Here is a 15,257-nt window from a genome sequence, read left to right on the forward strand (position 1 = left end):
AAAAAAAACTTGGATGAACTTCATAGTGAAATTCGGGCCTAGACGACACGGCCGTGTGCAAATGTTAGGCGAAATCTAAACAAACAAATCAGAATGTAAAATATTCGCAGTTATACGATAAAACTCGAAATGATGAATGAAAGTCATGTTAGGAATGATTTTGAATTTGAAATAATACAGAGGTACACATTTGTATTATTTATTCAATTCACATTGCACATCTATGTTGCTAGCGTACACGTTAAACGACGATTGACATGCATTCCCATATTAGCCAATCAGAATAATTTTGTTACTTAGGCCAGAACTACTTATTCGTGACTTCCCCAAACTCATTTACGTGATTAGCCGTATATATACAAAGTTTGGGTCGTGAAAAGTGTAATGAGTGTTGTTGTCTAATGAACAGGGTATCGCACATTTGCAGCAGTGGAGCGGACTCGAAGCGGTTCAAAAACGTTAAAAGGCTACTTCACAACAATGAGTGTTTTCCTTATAAAACATTTATGTCTCAGATGTACGAGTCAAAAGTCACGTTCAAATTCTCAGTGATTAAGGTAAAGTACAGTGACTGTATCCGATAATGTATAACCAAGTAATAAACAATTATTTTTACTATCATAGCACAATGACTCTGGAACTTTTCCATGGGGAACTTCCGGGACCAATTCCCCGAGACATTTCCCATCCTGACTAAACATGACTATCTGTTTTGAAAGTTCGTCAACAGCGTACACTGTACCATCGCATGATATACATACACCAACTGTTTTAGTGAGGTTACGATCTCGGAATTCTGTTTTCTTCGTTCCGTCGCTCGCTAAGCAAACAATTCCGTCGCATTAATCAGCTAAATATACTGACTTTTTATAAACGGTCATCTGTCGTGGTGCGGATTTGAACATTGTTTGACCGGTCGTATCTTTTCCAGCAATAGATCTTATAAGTGTTCCTTTAGTGTTGTACAAAACAATCTCTTCTCCGGCCGATACATAAAACTTTTCATCTGCACAGAAATACCAATGTACCCCCCTCCCCTCTTCAAAAAAATACTTCTTACTCTAGAAATACGGGTACTTAATGACAACAATTCTATTCTGTTGCTGTCCAGCTTTACTGCTAATGCTTTGTTTCCTGTTTTACAAATTCCAGTCAGTGGTACTCCTAGATCGAAAAACTCCGTTATATTCTGATCTATGTCCATAAGTTTTAGCTTGCGATTGTATCGGTCAGCCAAAATACATTCCCCGCTATCAGTATGACACATATCAATTATTCGGCACGTTTTCTCGTCATTCTGTAGTCTTACTTTTATCTCTTTCTGTCGCATTATTCCCCTCTTTAAATTTTTGCAAGCTTCATTTATTCTCCCAAAAGACTCGACTTCTTGAAAAAGTCCAGAGACTTTTGTATTTTCTGCAAAATCGATAGATGTTTGACCGCCCAATTTAAGTTTTGCATGCACGTTTTTAGCATCATTGATTATCTGCTGGCATATTTTGATTTGAACAAACAAATATTCTGGATTTTCTTCTGTTGTTGACTGGAGTTGTTCTTTTACTTTCTCCACCTCTGATATCCTGTTATTCACCATGGCGATATCTGAATCTAGCTCACCTCTGATCTTAGAATAAGAGTCGGTAAGGTTACCACTTGCTTGTTTAGAAAGACTTTTGATGTGTTTTATCATACTCTCTTCTATTTCTTGTATTTTGATTTGAATTTTGTTTCTTTTTTTCTTCAACTAAAGTGACATTCTGTTGTTTCTTTTTCTCTGTGTCTTTCAGAAGCTCCTTGATAGACTCGGATTCTTTTTGCATACGCGTTATTTCATTTTGCTGAAATTTCAAGCCAGCAGCATCTGTTAAACTAGTCACATCACTACATGTCCTGTATCAAAATAAAACAAAATCATAATATAGAATAATTATTTATTTATTTTGTTGGGTTTACATCGCACCGACACAATAATAGGTCATATGGCGACTTTCCAGCTCTTATGGTGGAGGAAGACCCCATTTTATATGCATTATTTCATCACGAGCGGGCACCTGGGTAGAACCACGGACCTTCCGTAAGCCAGCTGGATGGCTTCCTCTCATGCTGAATTCAAAGCCCCGAGAGAGGCTCGAACCCACATCGATGAGGGGCAAGTGATTTGAAGTCATCGACAATAACCACTCGGCCACGAAGGCCCCTAAAAGAACCTATAAATGAGACGAAGATAGTGTAACTTTCTGCTGTTGAAATAAACATTTTCAGATATGTACCTCTGGCTTTCGTTCTAAAGGGAGCTGTAGTAACTCAGACTCGATGGGAAACCCTTGCGTTACTTGCAAAGTATTTAGTACTTGAATATAATTCATGACTGATAGAAATTACACAAAATTAAATAAGTTTCGACCTTACGAAGTAAACAAACTATAACTGTCAGAAATATGGACAACAGATGCCAATATCATATGACCAAAAAAGGTTCCAATACATTTTCTTAAATGGTAAGATTTGATATAGTTATTAATCTAAGAAAATGCATTCTTAATCAAGATATAAAGTAACTATTAATTGGTCAGTTATTGTTGAGCATAAAAATATATGTTGGAAAGCGCTGTTTAGTACAAGGACATTCGATCGGGGGAAGGAAACAATCTAGGTGGTTTACAGAAGGTTGGTGGTTCTATGAAGGTGATCGTGCTGCAATGATGCCCAGAGGAAAAGCTGGAAAGTCACCATGTGACTTACAACTGTGTCTGCGTGACGTTAAACTCAGCATTTGTTCAGATCTAATCAAATCCTTAGGTAGTAACTACAAGTTCTCCACATGTTTCAGGCTTCTTAGGTCTAACAATTTATTTTTCAATTCAGCATCATGATCCTTCAAAAGAGCCATTCAGTTTAGCTTTAGTTTTCCTTATTTGTATATGGTCATGTGTAATCACGCTCGAAAATCACTGAAAAGTATGCGGTATGGCGACATATACCGGATTATTTTTTTGTCCAAAATATTACGCGATTTGTGCCCAGTAATGACGTAATCAAATGAACACTGTTTAAACATTCAGTTAATGGCATCATTAATTTTGCCACAGCCACAGACTACTTCAAATGACTTGCCGGATATTCCGTTATTTCTTTCTTTAAAATGCTTTTAAAACACCTTTTATGCCTGACCCATGCACGTGTAAGATCAATTCTCCAACCTTAATGTATTCTTGTATGACTACAAGTAAATAGTTTAGGTCGGAAATGAAATTTAACAATTCCGATTACTTTTAACAATACCCAGCATCTTTAAACCTTTTGTTTTAAACAAACCTACGCATGGTCTCATCCTACGTAGGTTTAAGCATGGTAAATTTAGTTTCGGTCGGGTTTAACATCGCACCGACACAACTATAGGTCACATGGAAACTTTACAGTTTTGATGGTGGAGGAAGACCCCAGGTGCTCCTCCGTGCATTATGTCATCACGTGCGGGTACCTGCGTAGAACCACCAACCTTCCGTAAGCCAGCTGGATGGCTTCCTCACATGAAGAATTCAATGCCCCGAGTGAGGCCCGAACCTACATCAGTGAGGGGCAATTGATTTCATAAGCGACCTTAACCACTCGGCCACCGAGGCCCCTTTTAGAATGGTTAAAAGTATGTGTATGTGAAACATTGTTTCCATAGAAAACAGACAATTTCATTTACCTACGTAAAAGACTAGAGATATCACTGAAGGTGATTAATACCCCCAGTCGCCGCTATAATACAGGGAAGGGGGATATCCTTACTGAACTTTAGTCTGGTACTAGACATGTCTTCTTGATTTATTAAGTAATAGATTCAAGTTTTATGAAAATCCTTACATTTGGAGCAGACATGAAATATGGCTATTTAAGATGACCTCCAAGTGTAACATTGACCTTGACCTGGTGACATCAGTCTAGCACTCGCATCTGCATGTTGTCTTGATGTAGTAAATAATTGATGCTAGTTTTAAGAAAATCCTTCCGGTGCGTTAGCTTCGGAGCGGACATGCAAGAGGGCTATTTGACCTTTGACCTTCAAGTGTAACCTTGAGCTGGATCTGGTGACTTTGGTGACGTGCTCTGATTAATGATTGATGCTAGTTTTATGACAGTCTTTCCAGCTGTTCAAAAGATACGGTGCGGACATGAAATAAAACTATCTCATCTTTGGCCTCCAAGTGGACCTTGATCTTGATATTAAATCTAGTGACTTAGGTCATGCATTCTGCAGGTCATCTTCATAAGGTGAAACAATTGATGTTAGATTTATGAAAATCATTCCACTGGTTAAGAAGTTATGGACAATAAATAAAGCTATTTAACCTTTAACCTCCAATAATGACCTTGACCTTTGACCCAGTGACCTCGGTCATGCCTGTAACTCATATTATTATGTTGTTGTTTTTAGATATATGTGCAGATAATTAAAAATCCAATGGACGCGAGGACGGCCAGAATATAACACCTATATACTTTCTATCTGGAGGCATAAAGTACCTGTGTTCTGTGGCAATACACATCAGACAGTAGACCATATCGTGTGTCCCACAATACATTTCTATATCTCTATCTGGATGCTGTTGACATTTTATTCTCAATGTTGCCTTGGCGGTCTTTGACTCGTGTTTTCCCTCTTCTCTATCCACCAGTTTGTGGTCACGTGTAGCTTTCATCTTAAGGTGGTATTTGGTACATGTTGTACAAAGAAACTCGTCACATTCTGGACAGTACTTGACAGCTTCTTCTCTGGATCCCAGCTCATTACACGGTGTACAAGTAAAGGCAATATCGGCATCGGAACCATCCTGGATAGAAGACTGTTTACCTCTCTCAGCCATGTTTTATGCTTGGTAAATCAGCTTGTTAACTTGCATTCATAATCTGAAGAATAAAAGTGTCAGCTCTATGTTATATATCCGATTATGCAAAAATATATGTTTAGATTGATAAACAAACATTTCAGTCACAGAAGAATTAAGGTTCAAGATATTGCCTTTGTTACTACACTCTAATAAATATAACAGCATCCAAATGATTTTCCTAATGTGTACATTTATGATATATGCATACATTAATAAGGGTATCAATCGAAATTTTTGTGCCCTATTTGAAAGGTGATTAGCGCTCGTGAAAATCGTATTCGGATAGTATATATAGATCTGGTCGCCAGCAGTGATTATCTCCCCTAGCGTTGCAGTTGCAATTACCGCGTGACCATGAAAATCACGTACATGACCGTTGAAGAGATTTTGATTTCATTTCTTTTTTCGTTTCATTACCCACATTAGCAATGACTTTCTGAAAACACCCAAAATTATTTCAGGAACTAGAAAATCAAACAAGAGCTGTCCGAAAGACAGCGCGCTATTCGGCGATTTGACAGTACAATGAATATATGTCTTAATAAGAGACCTCTACTTTAAAAGGAAGATACACCAAGAGGCATAATGCTGTCAAGAACACAAACTAGAGTTATTGGGATTGTTACCACACATGCAGATGATGATGGTAAAAATATATTTTGAGTTTCAAGTCATAACCTTATATAGTATCAAAGTTATGTCCAGAAAACGAAGATTGTCAAAAACAATTAAGTATGAAAGGGGCATAATTTGGTCAAAAATACAAATCAAGAGTTATTGGGATTGTTACCACTCATGCAGATGATGATGATGATAAAGATACATTTCAAGTTTCAAGTCTTTATCTTATATTGTACTAAAGTAACATCAAGAAAGCGAAGATTGCCAAAAAAATAAGTATGAAAGGGGCATAATTCTGTCAAAATACAATGGGGATTGTAACACACATTATAAAGAAATATTTTTAATTTCAAGTCATTATTTTTTAAAGAACCAAAGATATGTCTATAAACAAAGCTTTAAAAACAAGAGGGCCAAAATGGCCCTAGGTCGCTCACCTGAAAAACACACCATAACAGCTAGTGTAAACATGTTTGACCTAATGATTTCATGGAAAAAAATATTCTGACCAATTATCATTAAAATTAGAGCAAAAAATCTTGAGTATAAATAAGTATTTTCTTTAATTTGACCTAGTGACCTAGTTTTTGACCCCAGACTACCCATATTCGAACTTGACCTAGATTTCATCAAGCCAACCATTCTGACCAAATTTTATGAAATCCAGTGTAAAATGCAGTCCCTATGGCATACACAAGGTTTTGCCTTGATTTGACTTAGTGACCTAGTTTTTAAACCCAGATGACTCATATTTGAACTTGACCTATATTTCATCAATGCTATCATTCTGACAAAATTTCATGAAGATCAGTTGAAAAATACAGTCGCTATCGCATACACAGGGTTTTACTTTGATTTAACCTAGTGACCTACTTTTTGACCCAGATGACCCATAATTAAACTTGACCTAGATTACATCAAGGCAATCATTCTGACCAAATTTCATGAAGATTAATTGAAAAATACAGCCTCTATCGCAAACAGAAGGGTTTTCTTTGATTTGACCTGGTGATCTACTTTTTGAGTCCGATGACCCATAATCAAACTCAACATAGATTTAATCAAGGCAATCATTCTGAGGAAATTTCATGAATATCAATTGAAAAATACAGCCTCTATCGCATACATAAGTTTTTTCTTTAATTTTACCTAGTGACCTAGTTTTTGACCTCAGATGACCCATATTCAAACTCGACCTAGATTTCATCAAGGCAATCATTCTGACTTAATTTCAGGAAGATCAATCGAAAAATATAGCCTCTATCGCATGCACAATGTTTTTCTTAGATTTGACCTAGTGACCTAGTTTTTGACCCCAGACGACCCATATTCAAATTTGACCTATAGTTCATCAATGCAATCATTCTGACCAAATGTCATGAAGATCAATTGAAAAATACAGCCTCTATCGCATACACAAGGTTTTTCTTTGATTTGACCTAGTGACCTAGTTTTTCACCCCAGATGACCCATTTTCAAACTCGACCTAGATTTCATCAAGATAATCATTCTGACATAATTCCATGAATATCAATTGAAAGATACAGCCTCTATCGCATACACAAGATTTTTCTTTGATTTGACCTAGTGACCTAGTTTTTGATCCAAGATGACCCATTTTCAAACTCGGCCTAGATTTCATCAAGGTAATCACTTTGACCAAAATTCATGAACCTCAATTGAAAAAACAGCCTCTATCGCATACACAAGATTTTTCTTTGATTTGACCTTGTGACCTAGTTTCTGACCCCAGATAACCCATTTTCGAACTCGGCCTAGATTTTATCAAGGTAATCACTTTGACCAAAATTCATGAACCTCAATTGAAAAAACAGCCTCTATCGCATACACAAGATTTTTCTTTGATTTGACCTTGTGACCTTGTTTCTGACCCCAGATAACCCATTTTCGAACTCGGCCTAGATTTTATCAAGGTAATTATTCTGACCAAAATTCATGAAGATCAATTGAAAAATACAGCCTCTATCGCATACACAAGGTTTTTCTTTGATTTGACCTAGTGACCTAGTTTTTACCCCAGATGACCCATTTTCGAATTCGGCCTAGATTTCATCAAGATTATCATTCTGACCAAATATCATGAAGATCAGTTGAAAAAATACAACCTCTATCGCATACACAAGCTAAATGTTGACAGACGACAGACAGACAGACAGACAGACGACGGACGCCGGACATCGAGTGATCAGAAAAACTCACCTGAGCATTGCTCAGATAAGCTAAAAAATTAACATGAAAATAATTCTAAGTATAACAACTTTGTGACCTTGACCTTGGGTATAATGGGCCCAACCCCTGCACATACTTTGTTTGTACGCTGGACAATGTTTATGTGATGTTACAGTAAAATATAGGCAATAGTAACAAAGATATGACAGAAAAAAACAAAGGTTGCCGAAAACCTTTAACCAAGAAAGCTCACGCCGACGCCGGGGCGAGTAGAATAGCACCCCTCCCCCGCCCCCTATTCTCCGAATAGTGGAGCTAATGATAAAAAACTGATTTATCAAATTCTTGATAAAATGTTTGTGATGGAACAGGTCTCTTTACTGTAAGAGTGTTGGAGAAGGATATCTAATATCTTTGTAAGTAGTAACATTGCTAAACGATAAAGAAACTGCCAGATTTTTCATTTAATTTTACGTTGCAAAACGCTCTCGTAGGCGAAAATGATGTAATTTGAACGTGTACATTATAATGTCATACTAGGTGTCCTGTATTGTAATCTACATGGTACATTTCGTAATTTTTCGGTGACTCTCGTACCAAAGTAACCGAACGTAGTCTCATCTTAAAAAGGTTTAAAAATGATTGTTTATGCCTACAAGTCTGCAAATTTTGAAGAAATGGTGGTTCTTGAGTAGGAAGTCGACCTCAAAATGAAATAACATTTAACTTTTGTAAATGCACGCAGTCTACTTTGCACGACAAAATTTACAACATAAGCTCCATATAGTTCAAACGGTGAAGACAAAGGTGATCCAGCTAAAGTATACTTCAGTAAAAAATAACTGAAAAGCTCTAGGCTCGCACAATGAAAATTAATAATAATAATAATAATAATAATAAATAACAATGATAATAATAAAGACAATTTTACGAGACAACTCATCTGATACGACATCCAAAAGTATTCTAGAGAGCTATTCGCCACTTCACTTTCACACACAATGATTTGAACGCTAAACAATTGTTGGTTTCTACGCTCCAGAAACTAACAGAAATATAAATACCCAAAGGTTAAAGAATCCCTCGCAAGTAAATGAGTAAATGAATTTCTGTGGATTTGGACGAGTAACCACAATCAAGTTGACCTGTGGAAGCGGATAAGCTTATAATGGCCCATTGCGGATAAACTGAAAGCGTTGTTTTCGGAGGTTATGACACATTTTGTCGTGAATAAATCGTGCACAAAAATTTTACACCAGAAGAGTCTTTCAAAGTCCATTTTCAAAGCAGATTAAGTACCTACGGATTTGAAACGTTTGAGCAAAGAAAAAACACGTCATAAGGCCGGTTATTATTCTTTCAAATATACAAGCGATGGAACATGCACTGTTGGCAATTCAAACATCATAGAAGTTGTGTATACACTGTATGGTAACTACACCGGTAGCCGTGTGTTTGGATCTGTCCAATATGGCGTCTCCAGAGCAAAAAATGTCAAAAACATCACGTAAGTTTTGATATTTTGTACGATTTTACACATCTTTGTACATAAAAAATTACTGTTTTCAGTTTTCATTCTAAGGTGCAAGTTATTCGATATAAAAAGATCAAATCATGCCAGTTCAAGTTAGTAAGTGATAAAAACGTGCAGATTATGGCAACCAAGAAACAAAAATGAAACTTTTAAATGATCTTATCAAAACTCTTGTAATTGTGTCGTCAGAAAAATCAGTTAAGAAGAAAGAAGAAACATTTTCACATATCTTGTCATCGGTCTCTAAACTAAAAGTATAGTATGTCTGCGAAAAAGTACCATCCAAAGTCAATCACATATATCAGGTGTGTAACGGTTTGGATACAAGTAAATGAAAAACTGTTAACGGTTTGGAATTAGTATATGCACCGGTTTGGAAAGCGCTTAATTCACATTCCTGCACGATAGACCGGTATCATTTCATTTCTTAATAAATACTCATTTTTTTATCATATTTGTCAACTTCTTGTTTAGGAGAGGAATTAGTAAATGCTAGAAAAAAAGGCCCATAATAGTAATAATAATATAAACGTGTGTTTGCCTTTTCCTCTACCAAATTAAAAGCAACCCCTTAAAATATTAGTTTTGTTTCACCATTCCAAACGATTATTTATCTCGACTACTTGAAGAATACGAAAGGCTATTGCTTACATCCGTTCGTCAGCTTCCGCATGCTCTTTGTTAATTATTTCAAAGATATTATATCAGTAATGACTACTGGGAATTTATTGAAACTACCGGTATGTTGTTCAATGTGATGATCTGACATGCAATATACATGTTCCATTATTTTAGTTTGCTTTGTACAAAGGTATGACCCTTTTCCTGATTTACAAAATTGAATTTTGTGACTTTTATGTACGTACGCAGGTAACGGTATCTCAATAATCAATAGTTACAGTAAATCAAAACTTCACACACTTGTTCACCGTGGGTATCTAACATGCAGAGTAAGGGTCTGCAAGTCTGACTTTAAATTCATTATATAGTTATGCCGCTTCCTTTAGCTAAGAAAAAGTGGTTTAGCTTTGGTACTCAAGTACTCTTTGGTATGTAAGCAAGAACTTCATTTATCACTTTGAAGAAAGAAATGAAACTTCAAACACTTGTTTACTCTAATGATCCGACATGCAGTGCACAGGCTCCAAGAATCTGCTAATTCAATAAAATAAAATTGTGCCGCTATATTGACGTAGAACTTATAGTTAAGTTCATGTATGTAAGCAGGTATCTTATTAAGCATCAGAAGATGGGAAATTTCTATAACTGAATCTTACGTCTTACCAAAATTGTTGGTCCTTTTGTACTTGTTTGTCATTTATTCATTCAGTTAGCTTTCATTAGTGACATGGCATTTGAATAGCTGATCTTTGTTGCCCCTATCAAACTTGATATTTGCCTTTTTTTCATCGAGATGCACAGTCGTGAAATTGGAACGGATTTCAGTATATTAGTAAACAAACAAGTAAATCACTTCCTTTTAAAACCTCTGGTTTGAAATGTAAGATCAGGAAACAGGAAACAAAGCTTTTAATGGGGCCTAACTATTTAACTAACTATCTTGCTTAATTAACAATATTATGTATTCTTGCACTTGCAGCCTATCTTATGTAGAACTAGTCATGTGCATTTGAATTTCCAACGAAGATTGGTGTTGACCACTGCTTTTCGTGGCCATTCCTCTCCCTCTGGTGTTTTAGACTGGAAAAAATCACTGCTACGCTTGAGAAAAGGAATTTTCAAATGGGAAACATATCCAATAGGAAATACCACGATGTAAGATCAAAACGTCTTCAAACTGAACCCTACAGCAGTGTATGTATGAATGTGTACATTATTTAAACTATTCTCAAAATATAAAGACATACTATAATGTATTAGTTTTGTAAAGTAGAAGAAAGAAACAAACAAACATTTGGTCGTCGCCAAGGAACTGGCATTGACAAAATCACAACTGGGGTATAAACTTGTAAGTACATACAGAAAGGTAATAAGGTGTACAAGTCGTGTGTTAATTAAACACTACATATTAAACCTGTCGCTTAACGTATTTCCGGCAAATCATGGAGCATGGCTTCCACGAGGAGGATGTTCATTTGGGCAAGTGATAACGCATATATTACTTGTGAGGTGTGCGTCAATGTGTACCAAACTGAAGCAGTCTTCAGCATGCATTGATCATTTACTCAGTTTTAACACAATTTTTCATGGTCATCTGCAAGGATATGTGTATACTCATTTAAAAAAATTGATTTCAAAATTGTTAACAGTAAAAGCCTTCATATTGATCAACATATGAGTGTATTTCTTTAAAGTATACATCCCTATTTTTATAAGAATATATATTTAAAATAATCTAAAATAAATGCTTGATGACCATGCCTGGTATGCCGAAGATATATTTGAACATGTACCATTGTAAAATATGAAAACATTACTTAGAAACAAACAGTATTCCAAAATTAGCAGTTAAAAGTGTTAGTCCAAACCGCAAACATCCAAGTAGATTAAGTCATCCAAACCGATGTATACTTGCTATCCAAACCGTTACATTCATGTTTTTACTACACATTACGTTTTGTGTCCTTTTGAATCTTAGGTATTTTGTACATATCACAGTTTATGCATACTTATACTAGAGATTATCATAAAGTATATTTAAATCAATTTAGTCCAAATATTTCAATTTAACAGATAATAAAAATGAAATTTTGGAACATCTGAACAAAAACTGGACAATTTCCATGAGTTAATAAGATATATCTATGCTAAATATGATTATGATCGCCATATCAGTCCGGCGATTACTTCTTTAGACATTGTCGCGATAACTGAACAAAGTTTGGTAACGAAACATAGAAAGGCGTAGTAAATATCTTCAAGAACTTACATGAAGTTCCATTGTTTTTTTATTCGAGCGGCCATACTGGACAAATCCAAACACACGGCTACCGTTCTAGTTACCATACAGTGGTATAGGAGCCGGCAAAAAATTCAGGACTCGGTAAAATTCCGTTGTATTTGTTCGAGTATGAACTGTTGCCAAAGTTTACAACAACATTTGACAACCGAGGCGCAGTCATTTACTGATACATAAAATGTCTTTCTCAAGTACTGGTATCACAAGACAACTTTTTGATAAGCTTTATGTCCAAATTACCTCTGTTTCTACTCAAATCAGTCGTCACAAATCTGTTACAAGTGTTATATAGGATACAGCTCGTATCGAAACCCGTGACATTAAAAAAAAACGACATTTAATCTGTTCAATGGTAGTCACATAACAGACAAATTAACACTATATTATCCAAAAAAAAAATACTGACCAGACATATCAGTTTGTGAAATTACACCCGTGTATTCCGAATCACTGTTAAATGCAGGTCACTCTAAATTTTATACAGCACTATCGCAAAAATTAGACATTAGTAAGTTCGTAAACTTTATCTATTTGTGCACTCTGAACAACCGTTGGCTAAAACATTTACCTACCTTTTCAAGCGATAAACACAATAACTGAATGTCATAGACTGACTCGAGAAGTTCTACTCTGTTCAATGGACGCTTAGTTTGTTTATTTGCTGGTGATGTACATACACAAATTAATGATATTATGGATATGAAGTCTGTTAAATACCTATCATACTATAACTACATAGTTTGAAATATTTAGTTTAACAACGAAGGCGTCACCGGCTATGCGCCTAGCGGGGAAGGTACGGGAGGGGACCCTCCGCTCTTGTTCGAGGGGTGGGGGAAGGTCTCCGGTGTTGTTTTTTGTTTTTGTTTGTTTGTTTGTTTGTTTTTTGTTGTTTGTTTTTTTGTTGTTGTTTTTTTTTTTGTTGTTGTTGTTTTTAATTTTGGGTACGGGAACAGGTACTCCCATCATTTTAGGGTGGTCTGGAAAAGTTTGAAATATAGGTATGAAATGGTGGCCTCTGGTGCATTTGTTTTATCTAACTTTTGAAGTACGAGAGGGGGTACTCCCATCAATTTAGGTGGGTGGAGTCAGGGGGTCTCCCCGCCCCCACCCCCTCCCCCTTGAATATTGAAATATAGCCTATAGGTATGAAATGTTTGCTCTTGGTGCATTTTCTTTCTAAATTTTGCGGTACGGGAAGGGGTACTCCCATCATTTTAGTGGGGTAAAGGGGTTCTCCCCCCTGGAACATTTTAAATATAGGTATGACATGCATGGTGGCCTCTGGTGCATTTCTTGTCTAAATTTTGAGGCTAAGAGGGGGAACTCCTATCGTTTTAAGGGGATCAGACATCTCCCCACGTAAACTTTTGAAAAATAGGTGCTTTTTGGGGTTTTACGTTTGAGAAAATATTATTCCTTTGCCAAAATAGCCGAGTGCAACTTTGATTAGGCCTATAGGTCACTCCTCAGCCAACTGTGTCCGTCCCTGGAACCGGGCCTGAGTTGTAGATATTAAACATAAATCATTAAATGTGGTGTATTCCAAATCACCATACATTTTCCTGTTCTATTCTATAGCTCATAACTTGTGCCTAAATTCTCAATCATTACCCTTAAATATTCACCAATGTTATCCAGTTAATTTGATGGACAGGCCCGCCGAGGGGCTCGTTCGTTCTAGACTTGTGCCCTCTAAGGCAAATATTTCTGGATACGGGCCTGATCGAGGTCGGGAAAGTTTCAATGTTAAGCAAAGTAAGTGACAAAATTTCTTTTTTGTAATCACAATATAATGGTCTATTAACTGAAATATAAAAAGTGTAGAGCTACATGATGTAGGCCTACTCCCCTAATTTGATTTTCTGAAAACTACTTTCGCTTTCGATGATCCAGCAAATAACACATCTAGAATTCGTCCTAAAATTCGTGTCCGACCGTGCCATTTTTCTGACAAATTCATTACCGAGGATCGTTATGTATTCCAACAACTCTAGGCGTGGAAAGAAAACTTGACAAAAGTATCCCACCCGACCGGTGTTACAGTTAATATAAACCGGAAGTTGAACTCGTTTTACATATTCAACGAGATATCTTTAAATAATCAGTATCATAATAAGTTTAGACTAACAAAGGACTTATGTAAATAATTTTAAGCAATATTATTGAATCTAATATATGCATTATCCCTTACCTTACTATGATACTGAAAACAAGCTGGCAAACATTAAGCGAGCGAACGTTAACAGCGAACATTAATTTCTCCAGCAAACATTAAAAATTTCAGCGAACGTTAATTACTCCCCCTTGAAAATAACTGCCAGACAGTAAGTTATCCAACACAAAAAGTGACGAGCATTTTACGTGTTTTAGTAATGTATTCTAATATGCACGTCTACCGTGTTGTAATTATAAAAACACTATCAACAATTAAATATGATTTTATGCGAAATAGTTGTTTAAATCAATTATATAAAAGTATAATAATTGACAGCACTAAACTGCGGCCCTGCAGCAGTTTATACGGTCCGCAAAGAAGCTTCTAGAAAAACCCAATCCTATCATTTTACAAATACACAACAATTTAGACTGAGTAAGAAAGCATTTTTGTTAAAAATAGTATTTAAAGATGTCCATCGCTCCAGTTGTTCCCATTTTTCTCGTTTTAGCTATTAAAAAAATTCGGCAATTATACGATGAACGGTTGTTGATATCATGTGATCCACGGTTCCCCCAGACTATTAGAATAGAATACAACAGTGACATAAACATAAGCTTTCTACTATATGTTTCTTCTGCAATTTTCAGGTTCGGAGTGAATAAATAAAATCTATTTAAACTACGAACCCCTCAGAGAGGTTTCTTTTGTTTGTTCGTATTTAAATTTATTTTGTCGCCATCGGTAAACCCAAATACGGGCGGAATACTCTAAGTAATCTAATGGGAGGATAGTGCAAGATACAAAAAGACGCCCCGTTTCAAGAAGCTTCCTGGTTCTTTAGTGTACCAGGTGTAAATCACTGTGGCACAGGACTCTGGTAATTTTCAGTTGAAGAAGCAGGGCTCGTACTCACGACCCCAGGTTTCGTAGTCAAACACTGTGTTACTGGACCAC

At 36.1% G+C, this 15,257-nt stretch overlaps 1 protein-coding gene across 3 annotated transcripts; it reads right to left on the reverse strand.

The window, feature by feature from the left end:
- Positions 1-185: 185 nt before the first annotated feature.
- On the reverse strand, positions 186-14,649 carry LOC123557664 (E3 ubiquitin-protein ligase TRIM33-like). 3 transcript variants are annotated; one of them, XM_045349275.2, is made up of 3 exons: positions 14,337-14,649; positions 4,513-4,896; positions 186-1,890 (listed from the first exon to the last, which is right to left on the reverse strand). In XM_045349275.2, exons 2-3 carry the CDS (start codon positions 4,851-4,853, stop codon positions 1,662-1,664), a joined length of 570 nt encoding a protein of 189 aa, XP_045205210.2. In that variant the 5' UTR covers positions 4,854-4,896; positions 14,337-14,649; the 3' UTR covers positions 186-1,661. The 3 variants fall into 3 exon arrangements, with proteins under 3 accessions (XP_045205210.2, XP_045205213.2, XP_045205214.2); XM_045349278.2 differs by lacking the exon at positions 14,337-14,649 and adding an exon at positions 14,019-14,289; XM_045349279.2 differs by lacking the exon at positions 14,337-14,649 and adding an exon at positions 14,109-14,288.
- Positions 14,650-15,257: the final 608 nt, after the last annotated feature.

This window comes from Mercenaria mercenaria, chromosome 5 (assembly GCF_021730395.1).
Source record: "Mercenaria mercenaria strain notata chromosome 5, MADL_Memer_1, whole genome shotgun sequence".
Classification (NCBI taxonomy): Eukaryota; Metazoa; Mollusca; class Bivalvia; order Venerida; family Veneridae; genus Mercenaria; species Mercenaria mercenaria.

Coding starts and splice junctions, on each gene's coding strand:
- LOC123557664 (XM_045349275.2), bottom strand. CDS start 4,853: ATGGCTGAGAGAGGTAAACAGTCTTCTATCCAGGATGGTTCCGATGCC. Junction 1,891..4,512: donor TGTATTGCCACAGAACACAG/GTACTTTATGCC, acceptor ATTTTGATACAG/GACATGTAGTGATGTGACTA.